This window comes from Emydura macquarii, unplaced genomic scaffold (genome assembly GCF_026122565.2).
Source record: "Emydura macquarii macquarii isolate MOO-44397 ecotype Brisbane River unplaced genomic scaffold, CSIRO-AGI_Emac_v2 contig_1230, whole genome shotgun sequence".
NCBI classification, from domain to species: Eukaryota; Metazoa; Chordata; order Testudines; family Chelidae; genus Emydura; species Emydura macquarii.
In genome coordinates this window covers 960,210-982,290 of record NW_027131367.1, presented here as the reverse complement: position 1 = coordinate 982,290, position 22,081 = coordinate 960,210, and the positions used below count along the sequence as shown (strand labels likewise).

The following is a 22,081-nucleotide window of genomic DNA, read 5'->3' as shown; positions in this document are numbered from 1 at the left end:
GAGAAAGCAAAGACACTTCGAAGTCTCAACTCCCACCCCCCACCCCTGGCTTCTCACCTGCATTGTGTGGAACTCAAGTGCAGCTGACAACCCTTTCCCGAAGGTTTGCGAATGGAGCAGTCTTGCCTGGGACACACAGATCAGCACAGTGGTGGCGAGAGGGTTTGGTGGGAGAGGGACTAAATCTGGGCGAGGTGGGCTGAAATCAAGGAAAGGACATCTTCGAGTAAATGTCAGGAAAGGCTTCCTGCCCAGTGAGTGTATACACTGGTGGCAGTCTGCCCACGGGAATGGTGACAGCCCTCTCCTAGGGGTACTTAAAACTAGACGGCACAGACTGCTAACAAATATATCGCAGGGACAAAACCCAGACTGGCAGGAGGACAGATTTCCCTCTCGGAGGGGGATTTTTCCTCTATATTTTTGCATGACCCTAACGTTGTGTGAGGCTATCCTAGAGAAATAGTGTGCAGTGTAAATGCCAGATTAATTCCTTAGAACTGTTCTTTTTTGAATGAATGCCCATGTTGCAGTCAGCCTTCTCCAATCACTTTGCTCTCTAGTCTTGTGGAAATATCTACAAAGGGTTATCTCAGACTGGAGCCTGGGGATGCTTTGATGAATTCAATCGCATTTCAGTGGAAGTTTTATCAGTGATTGCTGTGCAGGTAGGAGTTTTCTCCAGCTATTCTTTATGCAAATTATCTCAATTATTTATGTAAATAATTTATTAGTGCAAATGTATTTATGTATTTATGCAAATAATTTAATTAATTTAATTTAATTTAATTTAATTTAAATTAAATTGCAACAAGGGAGATTTAGATTAAACATTAGGAAACACTTCCTCACTGTCAGGGTAGGTAAGTACTCTGGAACAAATTACCGAGGGAGGTGGTGGGATCTCCATCATGGGATATTTTTAAGCACAGGTTAGACGAACACCTGTCAGAGATGGTCTAGATAATTCTTACTTCTGCCTCAGTGCAGTGGGTTGGCCTAGACAACTTCTCGACACCCTTCCAGCCCTATGTTCCTATGATTTTATGTCTACACGGCAGTCCTGAGGTTTGACTGAAACTTGAGATAACATTCCCAAGCTAGCTTTAATTGCGAGCTGGGGTTGTGGAGCAGTGAGAGCTTCAGAGCCTGCTGGAACCCTGGGAAGTGCTCACAGAGCTAGCCCATGCTGCAGCTTCACTGCTCTGGGACTCGAGAGAAATCAGAGCCAGCTCGGTTATGTCGGCTCAAGCTGCAGTCACACCCAGGGACTGTAGTGTAGACGTACCCTGAGGTAGGGGAAACCGCATGACATCCCACATGAGGAATTCCATTTCCTTTATCGATGGCCTCATAGTCTTTTGTTTGCCTGGCAGATAAAGGGGGAGCTAAATAAATGTCAGGCCAGTTCCAGCCTATGGTGGGATGGAGAAGGGAGAAGAATATTCAGACTAGTCTGGTCCATGGCTGTGCTCCCGGCTGGTTAGGGCCCAGTGGAGGAGATGCAGCATCATTTTAATGTTTCCAGTCTGCTCACTGAGGGACTGATTCTATCCCCCGACGCAGGCTGAGTGGCACCTTGCTACATGAAACCAATGGGGCCACACAGGGAGAGCCAGGGTATGAGTCCCACCCTCAGAATAAGGAGCAGTTACTCACCCAAATAGTCCCCCTGAAGTCAGAGGAGTAATTCCTAGCAAATGTGAGTACAGGAAGTCCCAGGTTAGCTGAGTAAGGATGCCAGCATCTAACCTGAATGCACCCAGTAAGCCCTTCTGTTAGTATGTAAAGGACTTTTAGAGAGCACAAGACAGTGCCTCTTGGTTGCTTAAAATCTAAATTGTAATTCATACATTGTTGATACTGAATCTTCCTGTTAATTGTGTAGGTAAAATGTGTTCAAGATGCAATTCGTGCCAAAAAGAAAACATTTAATTTCCTTGGCGAGATGATAGCTCTTATCCCAACAGTTGGACTATTCATTACAATGAACCCCGGCTATGCAGGCCGGACTGAATTGCCTGAAAATCTAAAAGCTTTATTCAGGTATTTGTGTGCAGATGACTATCCTCAGAACCTGACTGTTAATTGACAATATGCATATAATATACTCTGATTGTGAAACTCATTTGCTACCATGCTGTACCACAGGCTATTTCTCTTTTATTAGAAAAAGAGAGAGTGTGCGCGCATGTAATGTATGTAATATAATGAAGGCTCTTTATTGAAAATCCAAACACACAAAATTCCATCATTTGGAAGCGCAGCTGTGTGCATATGTATGCCAGAGAAGGGGAGGGGGAGAATGTATGTGTGCTAAGGTTTCTCAAAGTTTGACATAGGACTTTGTTCACCTTCTTTCCTTTAGACCCTGTGCTATGGTTGTCCCAGATTTTGAGCTTATCTGTGAAATCATGCTCGTTGCAGAAGGTTTTATTGATGCCAGACTTCTAGCTAGAAAGTTTATTACTCTCTATACACTATGCAAAGAGCTTCTTTCTAAGCAGGTAATTTAATATTATTCCATGGTTCTTTGAGCAGGAAGAGTTGATCTATTTTAAAATCCGACATAGATGTGTTTTAAAAAATCACTAGTTTTTAGTAGCAAGTTGGCCTGTATTTTTCCAAGCGTTTTAAGCTACATTACTGGACAAATTCCACTCACACTCTGATGTGACTTATCGCAGCACTCAGCCTGCCTGTCGCATGGAAGCTCAACAGGAAAATAAAGAGAAACACAACAGTAAATAATAGTAAAAGCCTGCATGGGTGATTGCGTCCTCACATTGTTCATGTCAATTGACTTAAGAGGAAATTCCAGGAAAGTAAAACATACTACCCAGCCAAAGGCTGCTAGGGTTTCATTCATTCCTTTGTTGAACTGCATTTCTCATGCAAATACACATATTTTATCTCATTTCTCTAGGTGCTGTGAAGATTTTCTGGGCTTGGGGTTTTTGGGAGGGTGTAGTGGTTTTTCTGGTTTTTGTATAAAAACCATTTTCTGTCACCCGATATAATGTGAGGCTTTGCTCCATGTTTGCCAGGATCATTATGATTGGGGCTTAAGGGCTATTAAGTCTGTGCTGGTGGTAGCAGGGTCCTTGAAAAGAGGAGACCCAGGCCGTGCTGAGGATCAAGTCCTAATGAGAGCTTTACGAGACTTCAACATCCCCAAGATTGTGACAGATGACTTGCCAGTGTTCATGGGACTAATTGGAGACCTTTTCCCGGCACTGGACGTACCTAGAAAACGGGATCTGAACTTTGAAAAGGTGAATGCACAGACACGGGCCTCGCTGACCTTTGGTAGTAAGATTATTTATGGGAGGTGACTCTTGGGTCTCCTATTTTTTCCTGCCATAGAGCAGTGCCTGCCTCAGTTTCCCCTTCAGAAGAAGAGAAGGTTACTCATCTTGTGCAGATGGTTGTCATTGTGGGCGCTCCACTGTCCTCCCTCCTCCCCTCTGCTTCAGAGTTATAAACATAAATTGCACTCTGCGGTAGAGAAGGAACAGAGGGACAGTTGGTCGCACAGTGCTATGTAACTGCCTGAGGCAGTGCGAGGCAGCAACAATGCATGTGTGACCCAATCAGGCACTGCTACCATAAATCTCCGATTATAGGCTCAAGGCACACAGACTCCTGAAGTGGAGCACTCAGAGGGACAACCATCTCAAAGAATCTTAGTTACTGCACAAGGAGTAACCTTCTCTTTTCAGGAAGAGGGAAAAAGTTAGCAAAGATGAGCTGGATCTGTTTTTGCTGTTGTTGCTAAAGTCTGACCCCATTTCCTAGAATATAAAACAAGACAAACACACACAAGAGGGGAGAGAAATGAACAGCAAAGGGAGAAAATGCAGCATTTGTCTCTGGTGTTAATTCCCACTTGCAACCTCACTGCTGGAAAAACACAGGGATGGCACATGCTCTTATCAGCCACTCTGACACACTTAGCAAACATGAACCAACAGTGGGCTAGTTAGAGCACGTTAGCTGTCTCTTTCTGCTCACAGTCTGACAGCAGTGTTGCAAGATGTAGTCTTGGCCAGCTGAACAGAAGGCAAAAGGAGAGGGATAGAAAAGAAGAAATAAAGTGGGGAAGGAAAAAGTCACACGGAGTGGGGAGCAGTGACTGGGTGGGAGTTGGACAAAGTCAGGTGGTGGTTGGGATTCAACCAGAGCCAGTGGAGGTGGCAATGATATCTGGGTCCCTCTTTTAGCACAGCCGGACAGGACATCTCTCAGGATTAAGACAACATAGGCAAAATGGTGTCATGCTAGATCCCAGGAGATGGTGGGGGTGGCAAAGGTCACTGCTTTCTGCCCGCATTGTGGTGGCCGGCTTTCCCTCCAACATCTCTTCTTTTAAGGACCCCCAAAGGGAGCGATGAATGGAATAACTTGTCCCTTCGTTATTTTGTCCATCAATTAGGCCCAATTTCCAACACACCAATTTTGGTTCCCTGATTTCCAGTCACACACATCTCTTATTTACCAGGCATGTTCTTAAAATAGTCCTTGAGTTCTACCCGGAGGCTCTTTTCTTTGTCCTAGTTCAGTCTCTCCGTCTCCCTTTTGCACCTCTTTCCATCAGCGTTTCTTGTTGTAGATTGCTGTGTTACTGTCTTGTCCACAGCTGAGCTCACCGGTAGGTTCCTGTGTAGCTCTAGTTATCACAACAGACCCCACTGTGTATGGCACTGTACAAGGAGAGGCAGAGGGTCCCTGCCTCAGAAGCTTATCTCAATAGACAAGACTGACCTGCAATGGGGGATGGGGAAAGGGAGGGGTATGAATGACACCCAGCAGAGTGAACAATGTGATGCAGCAAATGGCACGTGAGATCCATGATTTTAGGGGGAAGGGTTCTGTTAGGAGGGGATCACCTACATGGAAGGGAAGGGGTGAGTGGGACAGGGCAAGGGTGCAGCAGGTTTGGAGTGGAGTTGGGGTGAAGAGAGGATTGAAGTAAAGTGCCAATCAGCACAGGACAGGGAACGTTCTCTGGATGTCCAAGAGTCCCTCCTTTGGCTGCTTCTGCAGCTGCTGCGCCTGGCTGGAGTCTCTGGCTGGTTCTTCCGGAGGCTGTGGTAGCCGTACTCTGTGTAGTGACTCGTCTTCTGTGCAGGTTCAGGACAGGCTCTGATCTCTTTTCTCACACTCCCTAGATCATTAAGCAGTCCATACTTGAGCTCAAGCTGCAGGCAGAGGAGAGCTTTGTGTTGAAGGTGGTGCAGCTGGAGGAGCTGCTCCAAGTAAGACACTCAGTGTTTGTCATTGGAAACGCAGGCAGTGGCAAGTCCCAGGTACGGTGCTGTGGGGGCGGAGTAGATGGACAGAGATTTCTTGCAGCAGCATTTCCCAAACACTTGGAGCCAGTGAGCCCATCTCCAATTAAAATACACTTCCTAGTTTCCACACGCCTTCCTACCTCAGACTTCTAATGCTAACCATGAGCAGGCAAAACCTTGGCAATCTGACCACGCCTAATTAAGACATTTCAAAAAGCAAACAGTAATGGTAAAGGAAGTGGCACTTTCTACACAGCCTCCCACATCCTTGTGAGTGCCTGGTGCTGCTGGTAGAAGTGATGGGAGCCATGATCACAACCACGTGGCCAGTGCATTACACATTACATGTGGGCAGGAAATTCACATTCCTCCCCTGGCATCTCAACACAAGAACAACCATACTGGGTCAGACAAATGGTCCATCTAACCCAGTGTCCTGTCTTCTGACAGTGGCCAATGCCAGGTGCTTCAGAGGAACTGAACAGAATAGGTCATTGTCAAGTGATCCATCCTGTGACCCATCCGTGCCTATGGCAGCCACCTGAAAATGCCCAAGTCAGGGCAGGCTGCAAAAGGAGAACAGATTCTCCCAGCGCTGGTGGCTGATGCTGAAGTCAGATTTCCCAACCAGCCACAAACAGTGCTTCTGATTCCCCACATTGGTTATCAAGAAGCTAACACGAAAATATACACCAGTCCCCTTTACTGCATTTCAGTCTCTGGCTCTCAATCGGCCACGAGGTCCAGTAAAGAGACCAGGTATTTAAAACTCTATGTTCTTTACCAAAAAGGTTCTTCTGACTCCAAAGGATCAGTCACAGCACCAGATCAATAGAAGACTGGAAATACAGATACATCAAACATATCCATAACTTCCAATACACATCTAACACATAAACACAAACAGTATCATCATACTTAGCACAATACAACCTTTCTAATGGTACCTGACATGGCCTATCTCATATGAATGATTGTCATTTTGACATATTGATGTTAAATACTATCATAAATGGTTCCCCTAATCCAGCCAGCATCACACATCCTGCCAGCCATTCCCAGCCTTTGGCAAGCAGCCATGGACAGGAGGTGCCCAGCATGCTAGCAGGGGAGACTACGTGGGAAGGGGTGTCAGCAAGGGGAGATTGCTGACCAGACAGGAGGGCCTGCATTTCAGTTCTTACTGAGAAGAGTGGAGCTGGCACTTCCACTTGTGAGAGCTGGCTCATTTCAGTGTGACGGGAGCACAATGAAACACCAGTAAATGCACTGGATAGTGTTTAAAAAGTTCACAAACTTTGACAGCCTCTAGAGGACCTGAAGCAGTTTCTCAGGCATTGTCATAGCAGCAAGAGGCTGGAGTCTCTGGAGTCGAATAGCACGCCCCTAGAGTGCACCGATCACTGCAGGGCAAAGCACTCTTATGCAGGGGAGAGAAGGGAGTGGGAATGAGCCTGGCAGGAATCCCAGACGAGGGCTTTTGGGAAGGAGGAACTGTCCCATCATGACTTTCCAGGATCTCACTGAGGAGAGTGGGCAGAGCCAGCACAGCATTGCACTGCTGCTGGGCTGCCTGTGTAGTCAGCAGCATCTTGTCATCAACACGGCAAAATCTGCGGCTATACCAGACGTGTCAGCCTAGATGGGAGAACCATCGGGGCTGCAGTGTGCTCCTAGCTGGTTGGAGACTGCCTGCCCGAAGGAAACATTGCTGAATTCATCAGTGGTAGGTCCAGCTGCTGCTCTTCACTGGCTTTCAGCTGCTCGGAGGGGCATGAGGGGATTCCAGTGCAGGGCCAGACATCCTTCAGTGGTTCCAGGGCTTCCCTCCATTTGTGACCTAGGGCCAAAGTCTATCAGGTAAGAGGGGGAGACCACCACTCTCTTCATGACTTGCATTGCTTGGTCCTGGGGAGACCATGTCAAAGGGTGGAGATGCCTATAGTAGAGAACTGCAGCCCTGTATGAGCAAGTCCATCATTCCCTGCAGGTACTGAAATCCCTGAACAAGACTTACCAAACAATGAAGAAAAGGCCTGTTGCTGTGGACCTTGACCCTAAAGCTGTAACCTGTGATGAGCTGTTTGGAGTTATTCATCCAGCTACTAGAGAATGGAAAGATGGTAAGAAATTGAACCACCTTCCAATCACTGCACTCTAAGAGTGTTCAAATAGGTGCACTCACTCTACATTATACTGAATGAAAATGGTGGCATTTACAAAACTTCAGGAAACCGTTTGTTCAGACATAAATCTTTTTCTAAAATGACTGTAGAAATGGGAAGATCTCTTCTTTGGCTTCTCCCTAGAATTAGAGGGAAAGTTTTTTGCAAGGCTGGCAGTTTTATTAAGGAGATAATATTGTGGCTGCTTAGAATCATAGAATATTAAGGTTGGAAGGGACCTCAGGAGGTATCTAGTCTAACCCCCTGCTCAAAGCAGGACTAACCTCAGCTAAATCATCCCAGCCAGGCTTTGTCAAGCCAGGTCTTAAAAACCTCTAAGGATGGAGATTCCACCACCTCCCTGGGTAACCCATTCCAGTGCTTCACCACCCTCCTAGGGAAAAAGTTTGTCCTAATATCCAACCTAGACCTGCCCCACTGCAACTTGAGACCATTGCTCCTAGTTCTGTCAAAGTTCTGTCTGCTTCTTGACCCTCTCCTCCTTAAATGAAGAAACCAAGTACTAGAAAGAAAAAACAAGCAAAGCTGCGCTTTGTATTGGGCAGGTCTGTTTTCTACAACAATGCGAGACCTGGCTAACATCACTCACACTGGTCCCAAATGGATCATTCTCGATGGAGATATAGATCCCATGTGGATTGAATCTCTGAACACTGTCATGGATGATAATAAGGTCAGTACTGAGATGCTGTTGGAGCTAAAAACCACAGCCCTTCACTTGAGAATTATTTTAAATTAACCAGCTCACATGTATTTCTGCTCCTGTGGAATGAAGTAGGTTTTTTTCTGTCGGGTTGCCTTCCTCCTAGGTGCTCACCTTAGCGAGCAATGAGCGAATCCCACTAAATCCCACCATGAGACTCCTGTTTGAAATCAGCCACCTGAGGACAGCAACACCAGCAACAGTATCTAGGGCTGGAATTCTCTATATCAACCCTGCAGATCTGGGCTGGAACCCGTGAGTTCTGTTTCACATTCCCCTTTTTTGAAGTGTGAATGCCATGCGTTTCAAAGTGGAGTATGTTTTTCCATAGCACAGCAGGAAAAGGGCTTATGACTGCTTATATTTTACTCATTGCCATATGTTGAAATGTTAAATATATCCATTATTTTGTAGTGTGGTAAGCAGCTGGATTGAGAAGCGAAATGTGCAGTCTGAAAAAGCCAACTTAATGATTCTATTTGATAAATACCTGCCTACATGTCTAGATAAACTGAGGTTTGGATTCAAGAAAATTACCCCAGTCCCTGAAGTTACTGTCATACAAACCATACTGTATCTGCTGGAATGTCTCCTGACTCCAACTAACACGCCTCCAGACTCCTCAAAAGAGTTATATGAGCTGTACTTCGTGTTTGCCTGTTTCTGGGCGTTTGGAGGAGCCATGTTTCAAGACCAGGTCAGTGAGTTTGTAATATGAGGCCAGTTCAACCTGGACAGTAACAAAATTCTCTTTTTAGTTATCTTGTGCTTGATCAAGCTGAAGTGTTGACCCAGTGTTAATGTACCTGGAGTGATGCCATGCAGTTTCCTGTCTTCTTTTTTATTTCGTTTGGGTCTGAAATATCTCATGCTTAGTCTAAGCCCAAAACAGAATTTGTCTGGAAAATCTTGAGGAAATCAGACAAGGAGATTTCTGGGTTTTGTGACTGAAAAAATGAAGCGGTTTGTATTTTACAATGATTTTTGATTTGAGTCACAGAAAACAAAAAGAACAAAAGGGGAATTAGATCATAGTTACAATTAAATGGGGGTTCTTCTACCTTCCTTGGAAGCATCTGGTTCTGGCCACTGCTAGAGACTGACAGGACACTGGCCTAGATGGAGCATGGCTCCCATCCAGTCTGGCAACTCCTATGTTCTGAACACCATAGCAGTGTTGACTGCTGCAGTGTTCACGGGGAAACCATTCTGTGATCTCTGCCTGTCTTCTAGAGTAGAAAGCACAGCAGCAAGGTCACATGCGTCCATTCCAGGCTTTGGTTTTGACTGGCGGGCGGTCCCTTCGCTACGAAGAGTGGGGTGCCTGGTGTGTTGTGTGAGCTGCAGGATTGACCCCGGGGCCCGTGATGGACTCTCACTTTAGCGGTGCTGGAGTGGCTCATCCCAGAAGCTCCTAAGCAGCTAGGGCACAACGTTGGTGACCAGGATCAACAAGAACTAGAAAACAAACAGAAACCCAGAATCACAACATAAGAAACAAGAAGTCTGAGCTCCTTCTAGCTGTGTAATGTGTAGATTGCACAACGGCGTCCATAGAAACAATAGCCTCCCTACCTGCACTTGCAGACACTTCTCCTCCCATGCTGTAAGGAGCCCTTCGCAGCATTTCTGTCAGACCTGACTTATGGCCGCAGCCATTTGAAGTGCAGCAGACTGCAGCAACAAGCCTGACCATGTTTTAAAACAAAACCACACAGCAGTGTACACAGAACTTTGCTAACCAAGAACCTTGTGACAAGAAATCTACCCAGAGTCTATCTCAGCTTCCATAGCTACAGGATCTTTGCTAGACTGCAGTCTTAACTTTAAAAAATGTTCCCAAACTGTCCTGAGTTTCCTGTCCATGAATCTCATTCCAACCTGGGGCCCAGCTGGGAACTCTTGCTTAAAATGTTAGAAAAGCTGTTTCTTGCAATGAAGGAAGATGATTCTACTACAAAACATTCTACGCTCCTACACTTTACAGGACGCGAGATACACCATGTTTTTAAAACATTGTCCGACACTAGGGTCAGTAAGGACGCAGAGCAAACAAAAACAGCACTTATAAGGTACTTTAAACTACATACAAATATTGACTATGATCAATATACTTTCTGTCAAGCATGTCAGTGAGAAGGGGAAAACATGGATAAGTATCATGCTCACCTATGTCACCTTGCAAGTTCATGTGAGTTCACAAATGTGTCTCATGAGATATGAGGCCAGATGATACAAAGATGTTTGCCAGCTACGCTGAGAAGACGAATTCTCCAAGACTGGACGCTGCTGGAGAAAACAAGTCAGAAACACATGCTCAGCAAATAGAGCAAAGAAACCTGGCAACAAGCACAGAGAAAGCACATGCACTCCACACTAAGAACTCAATCCGGACTCGAGTGTGGCATTCCCAAGACAGTAATCAACCCCAGAAAAGCCTGGTTCCAGCCACAAAGATGACAAATATGAAATTATACAAATGTGGAGGCTCGTACCCACACCAAGGTGATTGCCCAGCAAAAGGGGTCCTCTGTAATAACTATGGAAAATGAAACTACTATGCAAAAGTTTGCAGATTTACTATTCTCCCACAAGGTGAGACAAATTTACAACAAAGACATCAAGATCGAGTGAATGACCTCAAGATGACACCTCAGAAAATGACAATTCTTATATTTTCACAGTATGACCTGAGAGAACCAAGTCGTCTGAACACAAAGTTCAGCCATGATGCCACATCATCATACAAGGATCTAAGACTGACATTTTAATTGACACTGGGTCACCAGTGAATGTGATGGATCAACGTATGCATGATGCCATGGCACAGGAAACTGCTTTTACAACCAACAGCATAAAAAGTCTACGCCTATGGAAATCTAGGCCCGCTGACAAATGTGGTGTGTTCTTGGCTCATTTTGTATTTAAGGACTGGTCTCTTACCAGTGAAATGTATTTTGTGGTTAATGGCACAGATACACTGATTAATTATGCCACAGCACATGCATTAGGACTGATTTACGTCATCCAAATGGTACAACTTAACAGACTAAGTCAACTTGTCCAGTCTTGAGAACATGTTCACAAAAATAGGAAAGTTAAAGAGATAGCAAATAAAATTGCACATTGACATCATGGTTCAGCCCAGAGCTCTGCCGCACAGACACATTCCTTCTGTGTCAGAAAGATGGTGGAAGAAAAACTAGCATGTCTGGAAGAGCTTGACATCATTGAGTGAGTGGAAGGCCTCACACCATGTGTTTCCCCTATAGTAGTGGGCCAGAAACCAAAGCAACCAAGCAAAATGGATGACATTATTGCAGATCTGAATGAAGCAAAGGTCTTCTCCTCGCCTGACCTCACAACAGGATGCCATCAACTTGAGCTCCACCCAGAGTCATAACATAACAACTTTCATGACACATGTGGGTCCACACCACAATAAACAACTCAGTTTTGGAATTCTTCAGCCCCAGAAATATTTCAGAACAAGGTGCTAGCTGGAATCCCTGGAGTTCTTCATGCGAGTGATGACCCATTAGTATTTGGCACCACAGCTGAAGAGCACGACATGTGACTAGCAGCTGGTTTTGAATGACTGCAGGAGCAGAATCTGATGGTAAACCCAGACAATAAACCCACATTAGAATTGTTTGGATATACATTCTCCAAAGACGGCATCTCAGCGTATCCTAAGAAAGTGAAGGACATACACAGTGCCACCATGCCCACAAACCTCACTGAAGTTCACAGAGTGCTAGGGCTTGCAAATTACTGTGGCAGATTCATTCCAAGGCTAGCTACTATTACACAGCCTCTGGAAGATTTTACCAGGAAAGATGAAATATGGGTTTGGCCAGATGAACATCAAAATGCATTTGAGGAACTAAAGAAATCCCTGGCCAGTGATGTAGTCCTGTCATATTTTGATTCTAGTAAGAGAACTGCACTGTCCATAGATGCTAGCCCTGTTGGATTCAGAGCAGTCCTCACACAGCTTGATCAATGTTGTCAAACTTACCCCATGGCTTATGCCAGCCAGGCTCTTTTGTCCACGGAACAATAATACTCTTAGACAGAAAGAGAAGCTCTTGCTGTAGCAAGGGGATGTTCTCTTATCATTAGACAGTGTTTCCTAATATCTAACGTGAAACTCCATTGCTGCAACTACGTTGAGTCCTTCTTGTTCTGTCCTGGGTGGACATGGCAAACAGTTGACCACTGTCCTCTGTATAATAACCTTTAATGAACTTGTTCTGTACATTATGTATTGCATGATCCTGTTATGAAAGGCCCCAATATGCTACACTGCATGAGGGGGAGAAGTTAAAAATGCAGTCATACTCTGAAAACTAATCCTGTAAGAACAGTTGCCTGGCCTCAGAGCAACATTTGGCAGGGGAGCAGGATTTTACCAGCTGGGGGGATTTATTTATTTCCTTCAACTCACTATGCAGCATGAGCTTACACTCTGGGGAGCTGGGGGCTGAGGCAGGATCTCGAAGGTGAAGGCTGGAGCTGAGAGGGAGACAGTGTTTTTCCATCTTCCTCTTTGGAATTTGGCTGTGGTGAGATGTACTTTACCCGAGGCTTTGGCTGAGTAAAGATGTTTGTATCTGGCTCCTATGGGGCAGGCACATTATTATTTTGTGCTTTACTATAAAACACTCCACACAGATGTTAGATGCCAGCCAAGCATGCAGAATCCATCTCCGCTCTGAATGACCTGGGCTGCAATGCTGCTGGCCACAGTAGCTAACTGAACCTGTCCCACAAAGGCAATAGAAACTTGCAATGAGGTTGTTTTTTTTCCCTCCTCAGCTTGTGGACTATCGTGTAGAGTTCAGTAAATGGTGGGTGAATGAATTTAAAACCATCAAGTTTCCATCTCAAGGGACTGTTTTTGACTATTACATAGATCCAGAAAGTAAGAAATTCATGCTTTGGAATGATAAAGTGCCAAAGTTTGAGCTGGACCCAGAAATCCCTTTACAGGTAATTCCCTAAAATTATCTTTGAGTCTTTCTTTTTACTTTACTGTACTTACTAATTAATTGTTCCTCCCCCAGCACTATAGTAAAGAACATATTTTGACAAATTATGCAAAATCTTGCATACAATACCACAATAAAGTACAAGAACAGTACGGGTTCTTTTATTTCCACTAATAAAAAGGTTGTGGCTATGCAAGGTAAGCCGGTGACATTGACAATTCAGTCTGATATTTAGCATGCAAGATGATCATGTACTGGGCCTGGGAAACATTGTTTCCCTATGGATAGAATGGGCTAATTGGCTAGGTGCATTATGGGAGGGGGCTGGTTTCCTTTAAAGTGTCTGGTATAGGTCACTACCACAGGCAGGCTTTGATCTAAACAGGCCCATACGCTGATTACACCTACGGCTATTGTTTATTTCATACACATCTCAGATGTCCATCACTCTGATGTGTTCCCTGCTCTCAATCCTGTCTCTAAATACCTCTTTCCAGAATGGGGCAGAAAAACTGGGAGGGAATATATGGGATGACCAAACAGTAGAGAGACTCAAGCATCTCCAGAGTGCATATTGGCTGCAGACTATTAACTCTCAAGAAATTAAAACAACCTTCAGATGGCAAATAAGGGCAATGTATGCTGACCTGGACTTAAAGGAGGAGTTAATGAATGCAAATAGTGGAATTTCCAGAGTCTGACTCTGGACTCCAGGTAAGTAACTTTATCCTGTCTGCACAAATAGTGAATAAAGCAGCCTCTGCTGTGTCTGCCTCACACACTGCAGCTTGCACTTTGGGAAAGGGAGAAGTCTACGGAATATATCACAAGCACAACAATCTGGGAATCTGCTCCTCCGCAGTGCTTTACTGTGGGACTGGAGCAAAGTTAGCCATTGATGTCATATTGCTGGGAGCATTTGCTTCTTGTTCTGGGTTTACGTAGGCCTCAGTAATCTAGGGCTGATCCCACAGCCCATCTCACGTGAGCCATTCTACTGAGGTCTCTTGGGATGCTTACTGCAGGTGTGAACTGCAGGTTGGAGCTTCCAGTGCTCCAATACCAATGGCTGTCTTGGATTCTGATGAAGCAGTACTTGTAGTTAACAGGCTCCTGTTTATTACCTGGATTCAATGCACAGTGTTAGTAGATGCTCCTAGTTCTTTTGTACGTTTTTACAAACTGTACCATGGCTTTGTACATGTTGACAAATACAAGTAAAGGGGGAAAGCCTGTCAGTGCATTGACTGACTGCAGAGCTGTGAAGACAAGGGTTGGTGTTTTTAAGAATGTTATATTTCATTTGTTTGCCTTATTTGAAGCCTGTCCACTTCTGTAACTGCAAGCCCAAGGTGTAACTGCAGAACTTTTAGAATAATCTAGCACCTGAGATATTAACACTCAAGAATTTCCACATCTCACTTTAAGATGCAATCTATCATCAAACCCAGTTTATCTAAACTTGATAAAAACAGGAGTTTATTTCACTGATGACTTTTCAACAGGCTTCTGTGGTCCATACGACAGAAACCATCCGAATTCGCTATTTTATGGATTTGCTAATGGCAAAGAAATGGCCTGTGATGTTAGTGGGAAATGCAGGTACAGGGAAGTCAGTCATGATGGTGGACAAACTGCAGGCTTTGAATACTGATGACTATCTGGTGCAAGCTGTTCCCTTTAACTTCTATACAACCTCGGCCATGCTACAAGGTAAGGAACTTAGCTGGAAACAGCCTAAAAACAGGCTCACCTTACTGGGAAGCAATGACTGTGCAACAGTCATTGGATTAGTGTTGCTGTTGTCGTCCTGCAGCTATTCTCGAGAAACCCTTGGAGAAGAAATCAGGAAGAAACTTTGGTCCTCCAGGCACAAAGAAGCTTATTTACTTCATAGATGATATGAATATGCCTGAAGTGGACAAATATGGCACTGTAGCCCCTCACACACTGATCAGGCAGCATATGGACCATGGGCATTGGTAATCATATAGCTAAACTCTTCAGTTGTTGCATCCATGTATGGAATGACTCTTGCTCAGATTGATACTGTGAGGACGGGGTCTGTCTATGTAAGGAGTGTGTCTGGCCCCATCATTGTAGTATCTAAGTGCCTTATAATCTATGAGGTATTTATTCTCACAAGGTGTGGCAGAGCATTGTACAGATGGGAACTGAGGCCCACAGAGAGACTGAGGGAGTTGGCTAAGGTCACACGGGGAGTCTGTGGCAGAGCAGGGGATTGGAACTGGGCCTTCTGAGTCCTAGGCCAGTACATTATAAATACCCAAAGAGAATGATTCATAACATAGCAGTTCTGGATCATGAGACCCCTAGAGACCAGGACAATCCAGAATCGCCAATAGTACGAGCCCAGTGGCATTGGAGCAGTGGGTCCATCTCGCTGGCCTTTCCTGCTTTTACTCTTAGGTCAGGTCTACACTGTAAACTTACATTGGTATAACTGTGTTGCTCAGGGGTGTGAAAAATCCATACCCCTGAGTGACACAGTTATACCAACCTAACCCCTAGTGTAGACAGTGCTATATTGAGTGGAGGACTTCTCACATTGACATCGCTACTGCCTCTCACAGAGGTGGATTAACTACGCCGAGGGAAGAAGCTCTCCTGTCGGTGTAGTAGTGTCTTCACTGAAGCACTACAGCGGGGCAGCGTTTTGAGTGTAAACCTGCCCTGAGCTGTAACTATTTTCTGGAAATCAGAAATTGCCTTTTCCTGTGCAATAGCTGTTATGTCCTGGTAAGAGAGGAGACTGTGGGAAGATGATCATCTCCCCTGGATCTTCTCTGCAAAGGTGTCTGGGAGCGATGAGTGTGTGTGAAAGTTATTTGGGGCTAGGTTCTTACTAGGCGATGGCTCCTTTAGTCTTCAGAGAATAAAGGCTTGTACACATCTTTCTCCTTTAGGTATGACAGAAACAAGCTGACATTAAAGGACATTCACAACTGTCAGTATGTAGCCTGCATGAATCCAACATCTGGATCCTTCACGATTGACTCCAGACTTCAGGTATGCAATGGAGAAACCATTGGTTTGGGCTTTTGTTAGTTTCAGTCTCAGAGGTAGCTGCCCACGTCGTCGCCTGCAGTTTGGCGCTCATTAGATTTTACGTCCTCTCCCCTCTTATAGGTCCTTTGACCAAAAACATTGTCTGGGTTGCAGTGCCTGTGTTTTAAATTGTTTTAAATTGCCTTGTTTTAGCGACACTTTTGTGTGTTTGCTGTGAGTTTTCCTGGCCAGGAAGCACTTGTGACCATTTACAGCACCATCCTTGCACAACACTTGGCAATACGTAACGTTCCGGTGCCCATTCAGAAGATCCTGCCACAGCTCATCTCAGGCGTGCTGGGTAAGCAGTGGTCCTATGTTCAGATGTAGAAAGGTGGCATTGTACAGAACAGATAGCTTCCTTTGGTTTGCACCTGTATCTGTAGCAGCACTGTGGTGCCAGTGTTTGTAAACTGCTCACTGCTGGAAAGAGATGCCAAATCACCACCCACCCGACAAATCACATGAAGCACTTTGGAAGTATAGAGGACTGATTACAGCTCCATGCAGGTGGGACAGGGGAGATTTCTAAGGCCTGTCTCTGTTCCCATGAAAGCCAATGGAAGTTTTACCACTGCCTTAAAGGGAGCAAAGTTAGGCCAGGGCTGAGCACTTTTGAAAATGAAATGTTTAGGGGAGAGTGAGAGCGAGCGCATGGTCAGACCGCAGCAGGGTTTTCCCACCACCTGCACTGCAGCTCTGCTGCACACGCTCATTGACACCCCGGAGAGACCCCTGCCTTGGAAGCTGGGCACCAGAGAGCTGCACTGTGGGTTGCAGAGGGGACTTTGGCCCCACTTCCTCCGAGTCAGACAGCTCTGGATGTAGCTGAGTCAATGGGCTTGCACCATGCTAGTGTGAGGCAGGTTATGGGGAGATGCACAGACCCTAGAGCACTGCAGCGCCCTGTGTCGTGGGGGTGCTGCTTTACTCACATGGATAGCGTTTGGGGGAGGCAGTCTGGAGATGGGCTAGGAATCAACAACTCAGTGACTCCCATGACCACTAACTACACATGACAAGTGTCAGTCACGTCGCTTCTAGAAAGAGCTCAGACACTATGGTGAGGAGGGGGATAAGAACCTGCATAGGACAGAATTCCTCTCTAGGCACACCGTACTGTGCACAAGCAGCTGCTTCATGGTCTGGGAAGCTGAATCCTCCCCCCAGAAACCCCGCCCCATGTCCCCCAGCTCATTACTGAGTCCAGGTTTTCCCCTCAGGCTCTATTGTCATGTTTCTCTTGCTGTGTGCATATCTTTTTAACACTGGATGTCTAATGCTACACACACAGATCCATATCTATGCCACAGGCAGCACTCACAGCAACATGGGCTTCAGCAGGATCTTTGGTTGCTCAACTCCTCGGAAATGAGGCCTCTTAGTTAGGTGCTTAAATATGGATTTAGTGCTTATCTATAGAGACCACGTTTGGGAAATGGCGGCCGCCTTGTTCATGCTGCTGCCGTATATGATACAGTATTTTACTGGCATCAGATGAGTAGCTGTAAAACCGTGTTTGTAAAGTAAAATTTTCTGTGAAACTATAGCCTCCATTCCCATTTTAAATAAACTTCCTATACAATGTATGAAACCTGTGACTGAATCATTAGTATTTCTTAGCATTACACACAGAACCATAAATGATACAATAATCTTATGAAAATGGTCTGGGTTTTAGTTATAATTCTGTCTGGGCTCTTTAACATTGCTGTTACATGTTTGTGGTGGGGGGGTTCTGTGTGTTTTTGCAGTGGCTCTAATTCAGGTCAGGTTTCAGCTTCCTTTGCACCTTCTCATTTCATTCTCACACCCTGATCCTATAAATCCCTTTTGAGGTGAAATTGTCCAAGAATGGTCTCTGCTAAAAGATTATTCTATTTTAAAGTTTCAGCAAACTTGGTTCAGTTGTTTAGGGTTTTCAGTGATTGGGGGAAAAAAGCCTCTTTTCTCATCTTTGCATTGAAACTATCCCGTAATGTAACTGAAGAATGGTGACACTCAAATTTTAATTCTGGTTTATTTGATAAACTTCAGAGAGGAAAAAACTCAAGCCATATTTGAAGAAAAATAATTCTGTACTTTAAAATTTGTGCTCTTTGGATATCTGCCTGCTTTCACATACAGTGTATTTTCACATAAACAGCTTTACACCAGAAAATTACATCGGCATTTCTGCCTACAGCCATCAAATTTCACTATGTCTTCAACCTCCGGGACCTCTCAAACATATTCCAGGTAAAGTTATTTTATTTCAGTTATTTCAGTGTAATTTATATCTTTCTTATCTCTCTGTACCACTTTCACCTGTGTCGTGCCCCTGCAGTCTGTTGCTGTTAGCTTTCTCCAGAGCCAACTCTTCCATTTTGGGCAGCAATCAAGAAAACAGGACTGACAGATTTGTATGTTTGGCAGGGATTCTTGTTCTCCACTGCGGAATGCCTTAAATCTCCAATTGACCTCGTCCGGCTCTGGCTACATGAAGCTGAGAGAGTGTATGGAGATAAACTCATCGACGAGAAAGATAAAGAAAGCTTTGGAAGAGTTATAGCAGCTACCTGTAAAAAATACTTTGATGTAAGCCATGTTTTAAAACACTAAGAGGTTTTGTATTTAAGAGGTGCTGAATCTGTGATGGTGACAAAACAGGATTCAGCGGTGATGTTTAAATCAGTTAACTTGCACCTTCCTGCTGCTTAGTGTGTAAATCAGTACCAGTTTGGACCCACATACCAATGTGTAATTTATGCCTCATACATATTGTCTCTAGAGTTGGCCCGTAATCTCATTGTCAGGATGGGAATTAGAGTGCATCTCAGACGTTTCACAAGGTGCTGGCTGTAGCGTTCGTGGCAGGTCTAGGTACCGCTCTGCAACACACCAGTCAGTAACAGGTCTCTACGAATGGGTTCTCAGTACAGTTGACACCATACTCTTCCAGAGATTATTAAATGTATGTGTTTTCCAAACATATCTTTTGCCACGAGTTATGAAAACCTATCTTTGCAAATGGGCTTTCAGCACTTGCTATCCAGTGCATAGATTGTATGCAGCTTTTCATTTCCAGAATGGCAGGTTTGGTAGGTGCTGTTTAAGATTACCTGGCTGCTGGTTTCTTTGACCACTGTTTATGTCTGGTTCAGGACTGGTGGGTGCGGGAGACAAAGAGGAAATGAGAGGACAAGCCTCAGACCAAGTGGTGGGTTGCGGCTGAGCAAGGAGCCAGAGGTGACAGCCTGGATAGCAAGCAGGGTGGAGGAATCAGCAGCAGTGATAGAGAAGGGAGGGATGGAAGTGCTTGGGGTCAAGCCATATTCCTGTTTGAACTGATGCCTGGACATCCAGGATGATAAGTGGGACTGAGAGATAATGGGGAAAGGGAGAGTTGAGGTTTAGTGGAAGAAGTAATGGGCTGTGAGAGCAGATGTGGTCATTCTGCATTGGGGAGGAGGGCCTGATCCTGCAGCTGAGTGTGTGCTGGGACACCCCTGCGCCCACATAGAGACTCATTGACTTCAATGGGGCCTTGTGCCTGTGTAGTCAGCTGCAAGACCGAGGCCCTCGTGACAGGGTATTTCTTAGATGTACTGAGACATTATGCTATGGAGTAAAATGATCCCCTGACTAGAGGGGTCAGGTCCTACATTTTTCCACACACAACCCTTGTGCTTGTGAAAGGACTGCAGGGTTGGGTAGGAGATATACAGACAGTCACACTGCTAGAGAGTGAAGGGCCGCTAGTCGCCATGGGAATATCTTTATCCGTATTTTTCTCTAGGAGCTTGGTGAGAATCTGCTGTTTGCGAAGCCCAACATTTACTGTCACTTTGCCCAGGGCATTGGAGAGCCAAAGTACCTCCCTGTGTCAGACTCTCAGTATCTGAACAAGCTGCTAGTGGAAGCCCTGGAGACATACAACGAGGTCAATGCAGTGATGAATTTGGTGAGTATCAGTGTGAACGGGCAGTCAGAGTAAAAGCGCTAGTGGCAATAGATTTCTCCTAAATCTGACTTTTTTGTACCTGTAAATGCAAATGCTCTCTCTGCTTTTCATTTTAACTTAGTGGGGTTCATTGCAAGATCTTATTGTGGTTCAAACTAGTAAAGGCCTTTCTTGTCTGCTCTGTTCAGGTGCTGTTTGAAGATGCTGTGTCTCACATTTGTCGAATTAATCGGATATTAGAGTCTCCCCGAGGAAATGCCTTGCTGGTGGGAGTAGGAGGGAGTGGAAAGCAAAGTCTTTCCCGACTAGCAGCCTATATTAGTGCTCTGGATGTATTTCAGATTACCCTGAAAAAAGGATATGGAATTCCTGACCTCAAGGTTAGCACTGGCTTTTCTTCACCCTTTCCTGGGGAAATCCAATCTGCTCATGAAAACAGGACATAAGTGGTGCTAAAAGCCGCTAGTCAAGCGCCTCACGTTGATCTTACGGCCAAAAATAGGCTTGTAAAGGCTATATGTTCTATTAACTTATGTATTGGGTATTTATGCTGTCATCCACGCTGGGCAAAGCACTTTCCAAACACTCAAGAAGGAGTCCCTGACCTGAGAAGCTTACACTGGAGAGACCCAGAGACAAAGAACAGGAAGAGGCTGGGAAAGGGGAACAACAATAGGCAATTTCTATACACAACCGCTCAATTCACTGTAAACAGCACAGCAGAGATGGGCCTTTAAGAGGGATTTAAACATGAACAGGGCAAGGGCCTTGCAATGAGTTCACAGGGTTCCCACTGTGCAAAGCGGGGGTCACATGGCCAAAGGGGTGGCGGGAGCTGCACGAGAAGCAGATGAGACTGGGAATGTTGGCAGAGCACTAGGGCAAGAGGTGGGGTCACAAAGCTGGTCTCACTCCACTCAGCTCATTTCTGGAGTTCAACAAAGGCTTGAACCGCGCCCATTAACGAGAGCCATGGGCTGTAGGCTGAAGGACCAGAGAGCATCCACCTGAGTACAGTACCGGGGCTGCAGGGCTTAGACAGGGAAACATTCAATTCTCCGAATCTCACCTCTGCGATAGGAAGCGTGCGGAAAGGGGCTCTTGAGTGATGTGCTTTGCTGAGAGGGCAAGTGGGATTTTTGGGGGCAGGAAAAGGGAGAAGCGGGTCCAGATAGAGAGGGGAGATTATACCTTTAAAAATAAAAGAAAGGACAAGGTGAGAAAAGATTAACAAACCAGGGATGTATTAGCAACAGTAGGGGAAATGTCACTGTGACCTTCTCAGACTGTTTTTGCTTCTCTTCCTACTGGATCTGTTTCTATAGGACATTGCACAGTTGCTTCAACCTCCAGCACCAAACTCTGAAATTAAAAAGCCCCAAAACATGGCAATGTGAAGTTGAAGAGCCATACTGCAGTTGCAGTGAGCCAGGCCAGCACTCCATCTTAGGCTACTGGTACACTTTTCCGGGGGCTGAAGGCACTTGGCTTCCAGCCTTGACTCACAATGTGCCTAAGATGTGCCCCAACATCTCCCAACATACACCCTTTGCGGCTCATTCCTATGTGGGCACACGCTGCAGACTAGGGCCTGTGCACACACACAGAGCAGTTTGCAGGGTCAGACCCATTTCACACTTCCAAGTTACTTTTGGCAATTGAAGGAAGAGACAGGAATGTTTAACCACATGCAGCAGACAGAGAGCTCTCTAAGAAGTTCTGTTTCAGCTGTGTTTGTGCAGAGCAAGTGTGGGATCTAGTGACCCATGGGATTACTCGTGGCTCTGTGTTCTCTGTATATATGTAACAGTGCCATTAGTAGGAGATTGACATGGTTTACCATGGGTTCTCAAAGCAGCTGTGCAGGGGAGAAGCTCATCCACCTTCCTTCT

General features: G+C 45.3%; 1 protein-coding gene across 1 annotated transcript in view; it reads left to right on the top strand.

Moving 5' to 3' along the window:
* The window catches only part of DNAH17 (dynein axonemal heavy chain 17), an 84,576-nt gene that overhangs the window by 33,351 nt on the left and 29,144 nt on the right, over window positions 1-22,081 (top strand). The window contains exons 36-53 of the mRNA XM_067547171.1: window positions 564-668; window positions 1,889-2,046; window positions 2,369-2,507; window positions 3,048-3,275; window positions 5,172-5,309; window positions 7,285-7,417; window positions 8,026-8,153; window positions 8,290-8,438; window positions 8,598-8,880; window positions 13,005-13,178; window positions 14,683-14,890; window positions 14,994-15,159; window positions 16,105-16,207; window positions 16,400-16,547; window positions 18,393-18,484; window positions 18,662-18,823; window positions 20,025-20,189; window positions 20,378-20,569. Coding sequence (XP_067403272.1) covers window positions 564-668; window positions 1,889-2,046; window positions 2,369-2,507; window positions 3,048-3,275; window positions 5,172-5,309; window positions 7,285-7,417; window positions 8,026-8,153; window positions 8,290-8,438; window positions 8,598-8,880; window positions 13,005-13,178; window positions 14,683-14,890; window positions 14,994-15,159; window positions 16,105-16,207; window positions 16,400-16,547; window positions 18,393-18,484; window positions 18,662-18,823; window positions 20,025-20,189; window positions 20,378-20,569 — 2,871 coding nt within the window. The remainder of the gene's footprint in view (window positions 1-563; window positions 669-1,888; window positions 2,047-2,368; window positions 2,508-3,047; window positions 3,276-5,171; window positions 5,310-7,284; window positions 7,418-8,025; window positions 8,154-8,289; window positions 8,439-8,597; window positions 8,881-13,004; window positions 13,179-14,682; window positions 14,891-14,993; window positions 15,160-16,104; window positions 16,208-16,399; window positions 16,548-18,392; window positions 18,485-18,661; window positions 18,824-20,024; window positions 20,190-20,377; window positions 20,570-22,081) is intronic.